General features: G+C 41.8%; 1 protein-coding gene across 1 annotated transcript; it reads left to right on the forward strand.

Annotated features, from left to right (window-relative positions):
• Positions 1–2,504: 2,504 nt before the first annotated feature.
• On the forward strand, positions 2,505–17,398 carry cratb (carnitine O-acetyltransferase b). The gene is made up of 15 exons (XM_082522312.1): positions 2,505–2,925; positions 3,205–3,429; positions 4,213–4,331; positions 4,991–5,044; positions 7,963–8,128; positions 10,088–10,262; positions 12,696–12,786; positions 13,009–13,096; positions 13,181–13,281; positions 13,398–13,517; positions 14,100–14,222; positions 15,039–15,174; positions 15,284–15,346; positions 15,443–15,580; positions 16,543–17,398. The coding sequence occupies exons 1-15, from the start codon at positions 2,875–2,877 to the stop codon at positions 16,747–16,749; spliced, it is 1,857 nt and encodes a 618-aa protein (XP_082378438.1). The 5' UTR covers positions 2,505–2,874; the 3' UTR covers positions 16,750–17,398.
• The last annotated feature ends 144 nt before the right edge of the window (positions 17,399–17,542 follow it).

Raw genomic sequence — 17,542 nt, forward strand, 5'->3', positions numbered from 1 at the left:
AGAAAATATATCCCACACTATTGCACCACCATCACCAACTCAGCTGTTAACACAAGTGACACATTTTTATGTAGCCCACAATTTGACTCATGTTTCATATATTAAACTCGATCAATTTGGTTTATTTTATTTTAGAGCTGACTCCTTTGATACCACTTTGGTGCAGTTATTAGTCTACTCGTTTTACTTGCTGGACTCAGTTCAGTTTCTAATATCTGGAAATGTTTTCTTTTCTTTTTATTAGTTTCAGTGTTTTTTTCTTTTGGTCTTTTTAGTTATTATAATATGGAATATGGTATTTGTCATCGTTGTGGTCTCTGGGTCTTGAACCCAGGGCTTTGAGTTTGCTGTCAGTTCATTATTTCTTCTGGAATTTGAGAAGTAATTTAAGTTCATTGTTTTCTGTTAATAGTGTTTGTATTTCCTGGCGATATCTTCTGATGCCTGGTATCGGTTCCTTATTTGTTTTGGTTTTTTTGTGCCTGCCCATATGGAAAAGAAATAGTAAAAACTTATATGTGATTACTCATGAAAGTGGCCACTTTCATGAGTAAATCATATAAGGCTTACATGATTTACTCATGAAAGTGGCCACTTTCTCATTACTTTCATACATTGTTTTAGAGAGTATCCAAAACATACAAGTTTCATTATGTAATTTTTCAAGGGATCTTATATCTGTTTTCACTCTTATATGCTTTTCATACAAGTTTCACACAAGACAGATACAAACTTTATAAGATTTATATATATCTTTTCCATATGGGTGTAGTCCTTTGTTTGCTTATGACTTTTGGTTTATTTGCTCTCTTTTGGTGTTCCTACTCTGTTCTGTGGTTGTCTCTGTATCTCTCTGGTAATTTTACATGTGAGTCTGTCATCTTTTTAGTTACGTCCTGTCTTAGATCGCTGGTCTTTCGTATCGAGTTTAACATCCTTTGTCTTGTCATCTCTTATTTGTTCCCTTCCTTAGTGTCCCAGGCTTGTCTGCATTTGTCCTTTGCCTTCCCAGTTCCCAGTTTGAGTCCACCTGTTCTTTCCTATGTTAAGTTAACTTTTGTTACTCGTTCAGTTGTGTTTTCCTGTTTTATTGTGATAACTGTTGTTTTCTGTGGTTTGTGTTGTATTTATTTCCCCTGGCTCATTATGTCTATAGTTTCCAGCCATGGATCCCACCCGTTGCCTCTCCCATAGTTATTCTGTGAGCACACATTTCAATTCCCTTATGGCTTCTTGAATTATGATTCCTTGCTCTTGCGTTTTTAGGGTTTGAAATCTTTTTGGATTCTTTGGGTTCTGCGCAAACACACGATTAACTGCCTTGCAGACACATTGTTCTCAATAAACTACAGCTGAGATTATTTTAGTTACCTAAAAAGCATAAAGAATCCTAAACAAGGAGTGAAATCAGCAGTCTGTTGGGCAAAATGAAAACTAACCAAAAGGATTTTGTGAGCACAAAAACTAAAGTCAAATTTAAAACACTTATGGAAAATGTCTTTCACTTTGGTCAAATTTGTTATTACATTTATGTCATGTCATGGTGCTTTTTATTGGATGTTTACATCAATGTGAACTTTTGAAAAGTGCACCTCTGAATAATATCCTCTGAAATATAATAATAATTAAAAATAAAAGTCAAACTAATGAAAAGGAAGGCTAAGGCTAAACTCAAATGACAAAACTTTGTGGTCTTTACTACATCCACCTGTAGTGAATAACTGAAAATGCTGTGTTGGGTTCAGACCACTCAAGAATATATCATATCTTTGCCTTGAGAAACCCTTGGGTTGCTTATGCGGTAGGAGAAGGAACTAAACCCGTGCTGCTCCTTTTAGCCTTGTGGCCTGTAGTTGCCTGCTCAAACATGTAATCAATAGTTTACACATTGTTGTAAACCTTCTGTATGTACCTTCATGACAGCATCTGTTGATTGTAGACCTTGAAAATGACCTGCATCCCTCTCAAGATTTTGTTAGATGTTGTGATGTTGCCAAGCTTCTTTCTAAAAACAAACCAGACTGTTGATTTGGTCACTCATAAATTTTCGCTGTTTCTCTGACAGGCTCACCCTAATGATGGCGTCCCTTACTAGCATTTTTTTTATGATTAGGATACCCGATTACGACATGGTACCCAAATTCAAGAGTGGATTCAGTGTAGTCTGTTCAAGCCATGTATGCTATGTCGGTGTCATGAAATCACCTCTTGATCGTAGTCTTATTTATTAATGACCTCTGTATGAGTGAGTGTAACATCAGTGACATCAAGAACACTGCATTTAACCTTGTTCTTGTAGTTACCTGCACTACCTCCAGTAGATAAAGTTAATAAAATACGATGTTAGAAGACGATTCAGAAAATAATACTAAAATACACGATTATTGTTGCATTTTCGCAGCTGTAAAAAGTGGTATCAGGTATGTTTTTATGTAGTCTCGGGTTACAATGTCGAACAAACCCGCCCTTTGTGAGGTCATCAAGCCTAACAGCGACACCCCGTGGACGGGGGCGGCAGTGCGCCCTTTGTCTCGGTCACGTAGCTGTTTACGGAAACATTTTCACGTCCGCACGTGCGCCAGTTTGTCACTTCTGCACGGTACGTGAGGGTTCGCGTGCCCTCGGCTCGAAGGAAGGGGCAGGCTGTGCTCGGTTTTTCTCCCGAAATATAAACGAGTTCAAACTTAATGCGTGTCGAGCGATGAGGACTGTGCTCTGCAGCCATCGTGGAGAAGTAGGAGGAGGTCCGGGCTTCATTTTGCCCGTCTGACCTCGCGCGAACTGTGCAGAAGTTGTCGTGAGCTAAAAAGGCCCATCTGGGTTTTTTGTGTGTCACACCTTTGAACACGGAGCGGATTTGTGACGCGAGGAAAGATGATTTTTAGGAACATTCACTCAGGGACCTGCAGAGCATGGCTGTCCCGGGTGAGTCGACGTTTGTTTTCACACTTGCTGTCATGCTAAAACGCTGAAGCCTTGTTATACTCTCTCTGCGTGAGCAGAAACGGATGATAAACGGACAAGAAGCAGCGGGTGTTGCTTCCACTGTCATATCTTTGACTCCTTTTCTTGAAACGCCCTGCACTCTCTGGCATTTGGTCAAACCTCTGAGGAAGTTCCTGCACTGTGCTCACATGCACTTACTGCTCTTTCAGCATTTTCAAATGAGGAACTCTATTTCACCTCTTCACCTTCCACCTGCAGGTTTCCCTGAGGCAGGAGCTGTGTTTCTTCTCCTCGGTGCCCCCACAGCCGGTGCCTCCTCTGGCCCAAACCCTACAGGGCTACTTGCGGGCGCTGGAGCCCCTGCTGCCCCTCGAGGAGCTGAGCCACACCCGTAGGATAGTGCACGATTTCGGCCGGCCGGCCGGGCTTGGTACACAGCTGCAGGAGGGTCTGGAGAAGAGAGCCAGACTCAACAAGAACTGGGTGTGTAGCAGAGTAGCGGAAGGGGAAAGAATCAATGAAAAATCAATTGGTGACTCCCACACGAGCCCCTCAGAATCAGTTAATTAGAATAACTTATTCAAAAATGCCCTGATTATTTGATTATTATTGACCACTTGTTGACCACTTGTAGACAAAACATTAATTTGGTGATGTTTTGATGGTTTGGACGTTTTCTCTCAATAAATAGAGAAAAAAAATCAGTAAATTAATAATGGTTGAGGAAAAACAGCTTCTGTGCAAGCCTAAATGTGTGATCTGATGGTTTATAAGCTGGGTAACTGTTTTCAGAAATGAACTTATTAGACCAAGCAGCATTTTTCCAGTCTTCTGTTGCCCAATGTCAGTGAGGCCATGTGAATCACCATTTTCCCCTCAGTGTATACCTACACTACGTTGCAAAACAGTGTTTCAAAATAGTTTTTTTTTCCCCCTATCGATTAAAAACAATCACTAAAATAAGCATTACTTTATGATATTGTATGTATTTAGCTCTTGTTCTGCATTAAACAAACTTATTATTTCAAAGTTTAGGGAATGTTAAAACGTATACCCTATTGCCGAGAATCAAAGAAGAGTCATGTCTTGCTTCTTGTCTGTGACTTAACTTTGCAGCAAAAGTCTGTTAAAAAGCTTTGAGGTACACACACACACACACACACACACAGACTCCAGTAAAAACAAAAATCAGTGCCTTTGTGGTTTTGGTCCTTTTTTTGAACTTCAGAGCTGATTTCCGTGCCCTTCCTTTGGTCTCCCCTGCAGATCTCGGACTGGTGGGTGCAGCGGGCGTACTTGGAGAGCAGACAGCCTCTGCCCGTGCACTCGAACGCGGCTATCTCTCTGCCCCGCAGAGATTTTAATGACTGGAGGAGCCAGCTGGTGTGAGTCTACATAAACTGATGTAGAGAGACGGCAGAGAACAGCTATGTGGAAGTGATGGTGCAGAAACCCGTAAAATTAAACATTAAAGGGTGAGATGCTGATGTTAACTCACAAAGTTAACATCAGCATCTCAACGCTGAAGATGTGTTGGCCCGCGGTGTATGTATTTTGAACACTCAAAGCCTCACAGTTCATAGCGTGTAAGCCATTTTTAGATTTCAGTACAACAGCAGCAACAGATCTTTGTATTACTTTGAGTGTGTAAACACAAAAGAAGTGTTAAAGGACACAGCAGCAAAAGGGTTTAGTTAAGTGTTGCTGTGTCATCATGCACTTATGATCCTGATACTCACACCTGCTGTTTTTATTTTTATCATTTAAAGCTTGCAACATGATGTCCTGCTCCTCTGTGTGCCAAAGTCGTTACTGCCTCTGTTGACTTCTTTCAAAAGACAGACGCATAAACCGAATAGGCCGCATCTGTGAGACTGAAAAGGGGGTCCGTTTCACTTAAATTCTTTAGATCTCATCGCCTGAAAAGGGGGGAAAAAAAAACATGAATCATGCCATTAATGATCTCTGAGGTTTCATCGTGCTGCTTTGTTTAGCTGAATATGATTTGTGTTTATAGAACCGCTTCGTGTCTGTTTCCCTGCAGGTTTGCGTCCAGACTGATTGCAGCCGTTCTGGACTTTAAGGCCAAAATAAACACGTGAGTCTTAATTTATGGAACATATTTGGAGCAGATCAGTGATCAGTATGGACATGGCAGGACTTCCCTTTTCTGCTCTAAAGGCTAAAAATGATGAGGACACTAGTACAAAAAGTAACAGCATTGTCTCCAATGAAAATAGAAAGTCAAAAGTTTTCAGCGAGCATTCACTGGCCGCTTTATTAAATACAGCTTGCTAGCTGCATTAATGCTTCACAGCACAGATTGAACAAGGAGCTGGAAACATTTCTCTGAGATTTCTGACCATATTGATGTAGTAGCATGCCATGTGTGATCTTCTGTTGCTTCAAGTTCTCACAAGGTATGCTCTTCTGCATACCTTGGTTGTAATGAGTGGTTGTCTTGAGTCACTATCAGGTTAAACCAATCTGGCCATTCTTCTCTGACCTCTGCCTTCACAAGGCATTTTCTCCCAGAGATCCGCTGTTCGCTGGATATTTTCTTTCTTGGGAAACCTTAGAAATGTTTGTCTGGGAAAATCCCAGCAGTTCAGCAGTTTCTGAAATGCTCAGGCCAGCCATGTTGAAAGTCATTTAAATCACTTTTCTTTCTCACTCTGATGCTCACCAAATCGTCTTCACTGTCCCCTCATACCTAAATGCGTTGAATTTCTATCATGTGATTGGCTGATTAGATACTTCCGTTAACAAGCAGTTGAACAGGCGTAACTAGTAAAGTGGCAGATGAGTGTGTAGCTCAATTGTTTTTGTCGCAGTTGAAGTTGAATACATAACAATCACGTAAAAATATTTCTATAAATATGACTCTCAGACTCATTTCTTTCATTGATAGTAATTTAACTAATGTTGTGTTAAAAACAAAAAGCTGTTTCAGGCTTTTTGTTAATGTTTGAAAGAAAATGAAAGTGAGAACTTAAAACTTTCGTTCTTGTAAAAGAGGAACTTTCATTTGGTTGAAACCCATGAACCAAAGTCTGTAAAATGGCAGTGACTTTTACACAGAGGTTCAATCAAACACCTTTTCTTTTGGTTCACTCTCCCACTCTGTGTTCACGTATTCTGTGTTTAGCCTGTAAGCTATACACAGATGCCAGATTAAATCAGTGGAATAAAAACGAAAATATGTCACACTTTATAGTGCAGATCAAGTACAAGCTGCTATACAAGTCATATTTACTGGTGCCCAGTCTCTCTGCTGTGTGGTGGGGTTGGGGGGTTACTATAGTAAAATACAGTTATTCCCTTTAGAGCTTATGGAGCTGGTTATTACCTGGGGGAATCACAGGCTCTGTACTGGTGTCAGACTTTGCAGTAATCCTCTGACAGCGTTTAAGCTGCGGTGCTGCAGTTGGTTTTATTCGCTTCTATTTTTGTGCCGTGACCTTTGACTCGGCTGGCATCGCCTTGTGTTTTCTCTGGTGCATGAAGTTAATCTGCGTCTAAATGTACTCGCCTGCACATATTGTAACAGAATCTGCAGCTCAGTGCTGCAACGTCTGCTGGAGTCTGTCTCCCCGAATGAAGCATGAAAAAGGTGTTTCAGTGTCGGCGCATTCAGCATAGCTCTGAATTTTTAAACTCCAAAAAGTTTTTTCCTCTTCCTTGTCTTTCGCTCTCATTTTCATAGCTACTCTCTGCTCTATTCCCACTGCACAAACTCTGAACTATTGAGTATAGAAAGTTTCTGCTGCTGTGCATTTCTGATCTGAACTCTTTTATCACATTGCACTTTATTTTGTTGTCATGCATCCTGTAAGATTAAAATTGGTGTTACAGTGCTGAGTAACAATCAGGGGGCCTTGTGTTGATCAGTGAGGGACGCCTTTATCATAGTCTGTGGACTTCAGCAGCAATAGTTTAAACTCTAACAGGGAGATAAGATTTAAACTAGCTGGAAGAGGAACGTTTTTAACTGGCTGATTTAGGAAGAAGTCGGGATCAGAATGACCCGGCCTGAACCGGGAAGCAGAATTTGGGTTTTTCCGAATAACCTTAGGGTCAAGCCTGGTTTTCTGTATTATGAAGGTAGTCCACTTAACAGGGTGCATCAGCATGGTAACTTGTGCTGTAGAGAGGTTACAGTTTGGAGATGAACGGGTAGAAATCACTGTCCGCTGACCAATCGATTCTCCCTTGGATCTCTGTTTGGAAGAGCAGGAGGGTCTGAGATGTTTTAATATTATTTAACGTCTTTGCATTTCCCCCGATGAACATCAGTAAAAAAAATCTAGATTTTTTCTTTTCTAAAAGTATTTTACCTTTTTTCTTGCTCTATAAGCATTCATATATAATCCTAAAACAGGACCTACTTGTACTTTGTCACCTTATACAAAATTGGCTTTTTGTTTGTTTGTTTTTAATTGAATTGCTCTGATTGTTAAACACCACTGTGGCTCCCGCTGAAAGAGTGGACACTAACAATGTCTGTTATACATTACTTTAATTAAATAGTCAGTTATAAGCCATCAGATTCTCCAGTGTCCTAATGAGACATGTTAGAAGTCTGTAGACTTTCACAGTCTGCATTTTTGCCTGCTGACAGAGCTACAGTAGGTGCAGCGTCTTATCAGGTGAGGTCCTGTGCAATGAGCATGTCTAAAACTGATGGGTGTCTTTATTCTTTGCACAGTTGTGAGATGATCAGCGATCCCGCACAGAGATGTTATTCATTGTCCCTCGGTGTATTTAACTAGTGCAGGGTGCAGTCAAGAAGAGGGTAACCCATGTCTTTGTAGGTGCAGGCAGTCATTAAGTGACTGTCTTGAAGAGGCGGCAGCTATAAGTATACGCTCATTGTTCAAAACATGGCTGAGCAGAAGGGGCGGATTAAGGGTTTCATCTTACTAGGGGAAACAACCAGAGAGGGTGACTGAGGAAAGCAAAGGATGGGGGGGGAAAAAAACAATAATGACTGACGTGTTTCTCTTTGTCTGTCAGCGGGCAGCTGCCGGTCGAGTTCATGCGAAGGAAGCCCCTGTGCAAGGAGCTCTACCCGCTCCTCTTCTCCTCCTGCAGGATCCCCGGCCCCAAACACGACTACATTGCTCACTACGGCCGCTCCCGCCGCTCGCCGACGCACATCACTGTCGTCAGGAACTACCAGGTGAGTCGTGCCTGACAGGTGGCAGAAGATGGATTTAGATAGTCTCTTTTGTTCTTTTCTTGTGTTGCCAGTCAAGTCGAGTCTTGTGCAATCACATCTGAAGCTGCTTTTTGTGTTTCTTAAACTCCAAGTTGATTGTTGATACACCAATTTTTGCAAACAGAAGTCACGTGATCGTACAGGAAGCTTTCTTCTGAACATTGAGTACTCTGGCAGCACATTATCCCACGAGATCGTTGTTTTATCTAGTGATTGCTGGCTGTATGTGGATATTTCATCTACATCTTGATTAAAAGAGAAGCTTATTTAGTTTGTAAAGTATCTGCACATAAGTGGAGAACCAGTCAGCAGATGTCTGATTTAACATTGAGTTCAGTTGGGTAATTAGAGAAAGGAAGAGAAGTGTTTAAAAGCATGCTTCTTAGCATTTCAGACATCTGTTACTTTTTATCACAGGAATTCTTAAACCATGAAAACATGTTTGATTCTGGAAAGGAAAAAAGCATGAAATGAGATATACTAAATCTACACAGTGTTTCATAATGACTAAGGACTACTGCATACTCACATCTACTGTACTTTTTATTGTAGGTTAGTAAGTTGTTCATCTTTCAGAAGACGCAGCGTCCAAAATTAACAAAATATCCTGGATGTTCACCTCTGGCGCTTCCTGTTGTGGCTCAGTTTTTTTTCAAAGGTTAACAGATTTACTGAAAAGGCCTTCTGCTGCCAAAGTGACTTTAATTGATGTAGGGCGTGACTCATTTGCAGTGCGTCAAGTTTGGCGGAGCTGCAGCAGAGAAGTGATAGAAATAGTTTGTTTTTTATTTAGTCTGTTTCTACAGGGTTTATTAGCCACAAGTACAACATCAGCTCTCACTCTGGACTGATGACAGTAAGCGGAGTTATTGTATACTAGTAAGCCAAATGCTAGTTTGTGTTTTTAAATACATTTTGTAGCTCAAGTTAAAATCTATATGTATATGCACACCATTTAATCTGAGGTATGACTGAATGTGATGCAGTCAGCATTATTTGCATGGACTCTGATCTGTCGAGGAATTGTTCTCCTTTCATGGACGAGTGCAGCTGTGCTGTGTTGTTGTGGCGCCCTCTGATGAACACGTCGACCCAGAGTATCCTAGAAATGTTCAGTTGGAGACAGTGTGACTAAACGCTGGCCAAGAAAGTCTCTGGATATAAATACAGGACCCAGAGAGTCCTGTGCTGCTCTGCACGTGTGGGGCTGGGCATCGTCTGCTGAAACAGCTGCTGGGCGGGGCGCAGTACAGACTGGAGCGCCCCGTCTCAGCACCTCAGCCAAGAACAATCGGGTCAGGGGTCAGAGATGTTGCAAGGTTACAGCTTGGATACATGAGAGTCCCGGCAGGAAGTAGCTCTGCCACTAGTCAGGCGTGACGCTGATGACAGTGGTGTTCAGAGACTGCTGCCTGCAGAAAAGAGTAAACTAAACCAGCTGTGAGGTGTAACTTCATTCATATGGAGATTAATAATCCCAACAACAAGCAACCAGAACCCAAAAGTGCTTTCTTAGAGATTAAAATGATGCAGTGAGAATTTTTTATGTATTTATTTATTTCTTTAGAAATGTACTCGTCAAAAAAAAGTGCTTTCATCCACTGAGCCTCGGTTTTCTGATGGACTTTTGAGGATATTTTTCAGGTGACAATTCTTTTTGTTTTTGTAAAAGGCAGAACAGGAAAACCCTCAAAGAACTTAAACTGCTTAACAGAAATTCAGATTTTATCGTCTCAGCTCTGAACTTGTTTGGTTTTTTTGATAACTGTAAATGTTGGTGTTTCTGTGGATTTGAAGGGTTTTTTGTGACTGTAAAAAGCACTTAGTGCAGCTTAGTAATCGAAAGATGCCCCCGCTTTTAGTTTTGTATTGCTTTTAAAAACTTTGATCTTACTGACATGGTTTTCCTCTTACTCCCAGTTCTTCCAGCTGGAGGTTTATAACAGCGATGGCTCGCGGATGACTGAGAGTCAGATTCACGGGCAGCTGCTCAGGATCAGGTCTCAGTCTTGGAAGACGGACAAGGAGCCGATGGGCATCCTGACCAGCGAGCACCGCCACACATGGGGAGAGGCTTACAACCGCCTGCTGAGAGGTAGATCACCACACACGCAAGCCGGTGCTTACTACTTGACTGCTATCTCACTGTAAGCTGCTGCTGTTTTCGGTTATTTTAAGAGAGCAAACAAAACTGATCTGTTAATGGCTCAGTTTAAGAAAATACAAATGTGAGAAACGTCTACATGCCAAGCTCTGACTGTAGGATTAACATCCCCTGATGTTGGTGAAGCTTTGCTGGTGTTAGAGTAGCATAGGATACGCCCTCGCATCCATTTTTCTGATGTGCTTGAAATGACGTCACAATATCTGAGGTTCCTTTAGAGCAGCTTGAAGGTGGTGGCCAAAGGAGGCGTTTTATTAATTTTTACCTAATTATAGATTTTAGATAATGAGACCTTCCAACTCAGTGGTTTTATCATCTGCTTTGTAGAAACCTAACTACACATAGGAGACAGGAGAGGGTGCTGTGTACTTGGAGCAGCTCAGTGATCAGAACTCTTCATGTTTTTAGACCTAACACTGGTTTAATGATGGATTGATTAGTATTTAGTATTTATTTATTTATTGTCATTGTCAAGAACAATGAAATTGTGTTTGGGGCTTCCATACAACCCCAAAAAAAGAAGAAAATAATAAATACCCCTTAAAACCCAAGTGTACATATTTAACCCAGTGTGACTCCAATGCAATAAGACAATCCTTAGCAATAATGTTCGTAGAAATTCAGACAAAGACCTGAGAAACATGACAAAATACAACAATGCAACCCATTCAATATTATTGTACTGTGAGATATGATATCAGATATGATAGTTATCTATTTAAGAAAGAGGGGGGGGCAGGAGGGGGAAGAGAATAAAGATATGATGCACCAATGCAGACCAGTTCATTGCTATTAAGAAGTTGGATATGGTTATTGTCCGTGAGAGGGGGGCAGAGAGTTCAGGAGCCTCACAGCCTGTGGATACAGGCTGTTGGCCAGTCTGGATGTTCTGGCCTGTATAGACCTGTACCTTCTCCCTGAGGGCAGCAGATGGAAAAGGTGGCGCGCAGGGTGATGTTGGTCCCGCAGGATACTGTGCACCCTCCTCAGACAGCGAGTGGGGAAGATATTACTGATCTCTGGCAGACTTGTTCCAATAATTCTGCCAGCTTCTTTCACCACCCGCTGGAGTGCTTGCTGATCGGCCTTGGTGCAGCTGGGGAACCACACTAGAAATCCATACGTCAGAACGCTGCTGATGGCACAGTTGTAGAAGTTCAACATCAGAGATCTGGGAATGTGTGCGCTCCGCAGTCTCCTCAGGTAGTAGAGGCGCTGTTGGGCCTTCCGTACAACTGAGGTGATATGGTTGCCCCAGGACAGGTCCTCGGTCACAGTTACCCCCAAGAATTTAAAACTGCTCACCCTCTCCACCGCCTCACTGCCAATGAAGAGAGGCAGATGGTTGTTATGACCCCTCTTCCGGAAATCTACAATGATCTCCTTGGTCTTTTTGGTGTTTAAGACCATTACATGTCTCAAAGCAGTTTTAAGTGTTAAATGTTTTATGCCTGCATCAGCAGAAACCCAATAATCAATCTTGGTTGGAAAAACTGAAATGTTGGTGATGGACGAAACTCTCAGACACTTAAAATGACCGAAAGTTGGAATCATTGTGTTTCCATCTTGTTATTTTCATACTTGGAGTCTGCTGAAGTAGTTTTGCATGATTCACAGCTCAAAATTATCCTCATTTATTTAATACTGTGGTTCAGCCCCTCAAAGGGAAAGAAATTTATTTTCAAGTAAGTCATTAAGTTATAAAACAGTAGTTTGGGACAGAAGAGGCAGAGTGTGTACGGACAGTGCAGGAGCTGATAGAGGAGAAATGTTAATAACCGTACGAGCTGGCAAAGGACAGGAGGAGTGATGATGTCGAATAGTTTGACTCTTTTTATTTTAACTCCTTTTAATACTTGATAAATGCAAAAACAGAAAAATGTGAGATTGTTGTGTCAAACTCGGAAACCAGATGGAACTGTAGAAAGAGGAGTCAAAGGAGCTTGCAAAGAAAAGCGTCTGGACTTCTTTAAGTTGCTTGAAGACGTTTCACCTCTCATCTGAGAACCTTAAGGCAGCTCTCTTCTCATTGGCTGCCACGCACAAACAGCAGGTCCTCCACAATGACTTCTTTACGTCTGTGATACAATTAGTCGTTGCTTTCACTGAAGTTGTAGATTGTTTTGGTGCATACAAATATAAACATACCATTATGTATGAAAACGTGTTCTATAGTATAAAATAAAAACAATAAACAAATGGGGAAATAATCCTAGTGATAGCAGCACCAACAAACAATACTTAACAGAAAATAAGGAGAAGCAATCAATAAGCAGGAACAATTTTTGGGCATCATATAAATAACGGCTACATGTGGGAGACGAGTTGATTGGGTTTAAACGACACGGTCTCTGTGTGTATCAGATAAACTGAACCAGGAATCGGTGCGGATGATAGAGACGGGACTTTTCTCCTTGTGTCTGGATTCTCCAGTCATGAGGATATCAGATGAAAAGTATGTGTACACACACACACACCGAGTATTTCTGTGTTTGCTAAATCAGTTGAGTAATGCTGTCTGTGCAGATATTATTGTTTCTTATGGAGGTTTGGAAACACTGCACAATTATCACTACCCGTATTTGAGCTATTGCTCCATTTAAATGTTGTGCACTCTCTGTGGTTTTCTGCGTGTGAGCTCATGAAGAATCGCTTGTGCAACCACTTTAATTGACAGGTATGCGAGCCGCAAGGCCGCGCAGGTCCTTCATGGCGGCGGGACGTTCTCCAACAGCGGAAACCGCTGGTTTGACAAAACGCTTCAGGTGGGAATGCGCACGTGAATGGCGAGAGATGGCTTGTTTAGAGCAGCTGATGCAGAGTGCTGACTCGTGTCTGTGTTTGAACAGTTTGTGGTCGGCGAGGACGGCTCGTGGGGTCTTCTGTATGAGCAAGCCACGGCCGAGGGTCCGCCTGTAGCGACGCTGCTGGATCATGTGATCGAGTATTGGTGAGATGTTGGAATGAAACTGTAGATGTGCTGAATTAGTCAAGAAAAATTGAGCTGAGGTGGAGAATGATGGGGTGTCTGCTCTGAGTGTTTACGTTTTTTTTTCTTGTCTGCAGTGAGAAACCGGACACAAAGAGGGCGCCGCTGCTCCCGCTACCAATGCCCAAGAAGCTTTACTTTCACATAGACCGAGAAATCAAGAGGGACATCGAGCACGCCAAGCAGAACCTTGACATGTAAGCTCCCAACTTTTTTTTTTTTTTTAAACTTAAACTCTGAGCTGAGCTCTGCAGCGCGCTGACCTCTCCGCACACCATCAGCTGCATGTTTGTGTTTGCTCTGAAATCTGACAGAGGTGGAGAGAACTTGCTCTAAAAGAAGGCCGCAGGAGTGTAAACAGATTTATCTTTGCTGTGTTTATGTAACCTTGATGGAAATAATGCCTCTGTGGATAACTGTAAAGTCATTCTTCATAATCCACTGCTGTCCTGGTCAGATGCCAAGCTTTTTATATGGTCCTGTGCAATTTCAGAGCTCTCTCAAATCATTCAGATGCCAAAATATGATTGAGGAATAAAGCTTTTTCTTACGTGCAGTGTGGAGTTCAACGGGACTTAAAAATATTATATGGAAATGTTTAAAATAGTGAGTAAAAGTAGGTAGAAGTAAACTTTGTTTACTTTCTGTCACATAATCTAGTGATTTCCCACCTCCTCTCTACACTGCTGTCTGAAAGCTTATTTAAAGCTGCTAATTGAACCTTGACTTTAAACATAAAATCAGCACAAATGCAAATGTTTGTCCTGAATTTGTTGAAGCCTGATCAACGACCTCGACGTTAATGTGTTCAACTTCAAGAAGTTTGGCAAGAATCTTCCAAAGCAGCACCAGATGAGCCCAAACTCCTTTATCCAGGTCGCCCTGCAGCTCGCCTACTACAGGTCAGTGCCAGCAATCTGCTTTTCTTTTCTTTTTTCTTTTTTTGTGTGTTGTTTGTTTGTTTGTTTGTTTGTTTTTAATCTGCTGTTAGAATTTCCTGCTGTGCTGTGGTTAGTCTCAGACTGGATCAGATGGCATTTGTAGTTTTTTACTTCAACCCCGTTGCATTAGAGAGGGAAAGTTACTTTATTAAATAACTGGTAATGTCCAAAACTGACCCATTTAGCTGCTTTGTGAACCGACTGATCATAAAATAGATTCCTCTTCACTCACACCAGTCCACCTGGTAATCTAACGCCTTGTTTGATACCTGGACTTGATCAGATGAGTTCTGTTGGAGTAATTGGAGTGACTGATTTATACTGATCGGCCACTTTATTAGGTATAGTTTGCTGTTACTGGATGGATCCATCCCTTCATGTTGTTTAAGACCCTACTACCCAAATGTTGCATCAGAAGATTAGACTCATCAGACCAGGAAACACTTTTCCCATCTTATTGTTCAGTTTTGGTGAGCCCCTGTGAACTGGGGCCTCAGTTTCTGTCTCTTAGCTGACAGGAGTTTCACCTGGTTTGGTCTTCTGCTGCTGTAGTCTGCCTGCTTCTGAATGCATGTTGTGTGTTCAGAGATGCTATTCTGCATACCTTGGTTGTAACACGTGAGTTCTCTGTAAATTCTGAATGTGCTAACTGTCTACAAGAGTGAGAATCATTAAGTTTTGTTTTCTGCTTTGTCTTTAAAGTGCAGCACTTACTTGAGATGAACACCTACCTGTTAGCAGCATTGTCTCTGATATTGGCTTTATTTTTGTCTGCAGAGTTCACAGTGAAGTCTGTTCTGCCTGCGATATCGCCACTCAGAGGATGTTTAGAGGAGGAAGGACCGAGTACATCCGCTCACCCACCAAGCAGGGGCTCCAGTTCATTCTGGCCTTTGATAATCCGTCCGTATCGGTGAGAAGCACAAACCCTGTGAGAAAGTTCTCCTGCTGAATGGGAACAGAACTGTTGGAGGATTTTTGTAGCTTGGATTCAGAATGTGTTTATTTTTTGGGGTTTGCAGCGGGAAGCAAAGCAGGAGCTGTTCAGAGAAGCTGTTGATGCCTACTCGGCTCTGACCGAAGCGGTAAGTGTTAAATAAATGTTAAAACATTTATCTCAAAGCTGCTGATTAACTGATTCAAAAACACTCAAACAAGAGTTTCATTTCTCTTTTGTTCAGGCACTTAATGGACACGGCATTGACCGCCACCTGCTGGGGCTCAAGCTGCAGGCCATCGAGGAGGGCATGAGCATTCCCAAAATCTTCATGGACACGGCTTACGGGCTAGCAACACACTTTAAACTCCGGACAGGACAGGTGTGTGTGTGTCTTTGTTCGAGGTGTTATTTACACTGTTGCTCAGTAGGAAATGGGAATTTTTTTTGTTGTTGTTGTTTTGTCAAATGATAGTGGCTATATGAGAGGGAATTTTCTACCAGATAATCTCCTGTGAAGTTCCTGTGAATTTCTTGCAGCACACGCATACATGGATGCTTGGAGTTTCCTCAAAATGAATCTGTTTCTCTTCCTCATTTTAGGTGTTGACAGTCAGATGTGTGGAATTTTTGTAGGTTTTTTTTTCTTTTTTGCCCCGGGGTCAGCTCCTGATTGTTTGTGGGGTTTTTTCTGGCATGCCTTAGTTTTCAAATGACAGTATATATCAAAGCATTTGTACAGTATAGCTGAATGTTCCAGATTCGCACAGTTTTAAAGGGGATCTGTGCTGCTTGGTTGAACTCAACGATGTAGTTGTTTTGTTTCTCCTTCTTATCTTTGACAAAGTTGTGTTGTCTCATGAGTGTGATTCAGGAAAAAATACCCAACTGGCTGTTGAGATAATGACAAGTTTCCAGTTAGCAGCTATGATCACCGGTTATGTGGATTTTGACCAGTTGGAGCATAAATTGTGACGGCAAATTTTCATTTAATTTTAGTCATAAAGGAGGTAGTTGATGATAACTGTGATGAATGTTATTGGTCAACAAAGTTAACACGGCCCAGCTCGCATTGAAATGTAGGTGCTCGTATTTGATGTTTTATGAGCAATTAAAAACACTGTAGATATGAAATGAGAACAGCAGAATTGAGCTCTTGGCATCTGTACAGATCATGTGATATAACTGGAAGCTCTAGATCAGCTGTCTGGTGAGCCTTAGTGTTCTCGTGATGAAGAGTGAACTTTGAGACTCAGATTTGAGGATTTGTGTGTTTTTAATGACGTGTGCCCAGCTTTAAGGCCCAGTTCCATTATTGATCTCCCTCCTGTCTTGTCTCTTCAGATGCCTGCAAACAACACGGACAGCGTGATGTGTTTCGGTCCTCTCGTTCCTGACGGCTACGCCGTCTGTTACAACCCTCAGGCGGACCACATCCACTTCTCCATCACGGCCTTTAACTGCTGCGAGGACACTAACGCAGAGAGACTCGCTCGCACTTTGAGGGACACCATGTGTCATCTGCAGGAGATGTTGCAGCCTACTGTGTAGAGCTGCTGCTACAGCGTCCAGCAGCAAGATACCAAACATTATCTCTAAAGAATATTTTGTACGACTTTTGTAGGGGTGCTTTTTTTGGGGGGGGGGGGGGGGCGGGCGGTATGCTTGCTACTCACGCTTCACTCGAGCATTTAATTGTGTGAGAGCCTGGAAAAGATCTCTGCAGCTCTCGGGTTCTTTTGTTGCTTCTTTAAAGTTTGGGTGAAGCGATAAATCTTTTTCTAAGCTGTCAAATTTGCATCGTCATCGTTGCATTTCGAAGCATCAAATTCCACAGCGTCTCTCGATGAAAGCGAAACTACTCAATGTGACACTCCAGCATTAATCGGAAACGTCTACGCGTGCACTCCTTTGTACAACTTGTGAGATGACCTGTGTCCTTCAACCTTTCACATTTCACTTTTTCATCAGAATTAATGGGAAAGTTGGATTTTTTTTTTTTAATAGGTGAAAAAGGTGGTTTGAATGGACCAGAGGAGAGGAATTATTGAGGGTGATGTGGTGTTTTTGTGTCTGAACTCGACCTGATCGTGAGATGAATTTTGAATAAGCATAATTTTTGTTGTTTGTTTGTTTATTTGGAGGATCTTGTTCTGCACTCAACCTGCAGGACTGGTTAATAAAGCCTGTGCTCACATAATTTCTCACTCAAATTATTTTGTCCATGTTAAAGAAAGTATGAGAGTGAGGATTTCCATTAAAAATCTGACACTTTTTCAGCAAAGTGGCATCACAGAATCGCAGTTTTTCACCCAATCTGATTTCTGCTCCAGTGCGCCCCCTC

Source organism: Aulonocara stuartgranti (genome assembly GCF_965226115.1).
Source record: "Aulonocara stuartgranti genome assembly, chromosome: 22".
Taxonomy (NCBI): domain Eukaryota; kingdom Metazoa; phylum Chordata; class Actinopteri; order Cichliformes; family Cichlidae; genus Aulonocara; species Aulonocara stuartgranti.

Coding starts and splice junctions, on each gene's coding strand:
- cratb (XM_082522312.1), top strand. CDS start 2,875: ATGATTTTTAGGAACATTCACTCAGGGACCTGCAGAGCATGGCTGTCC. Junction 8,129..10,087: donor CTGTCGTCAGGAACTACCAG/GTGAGTCGTGCC, acceptor TCTTACTCCCAG/TTCTTCCAGCTGGAGGTTTA. Junction 10,263..12,695: donor TTACAACCGCCTGCTGAGAG/GTAGATCACCAC, acceptor TGTGTGTATCAG/ATAAACTGAACCAGGAATCG.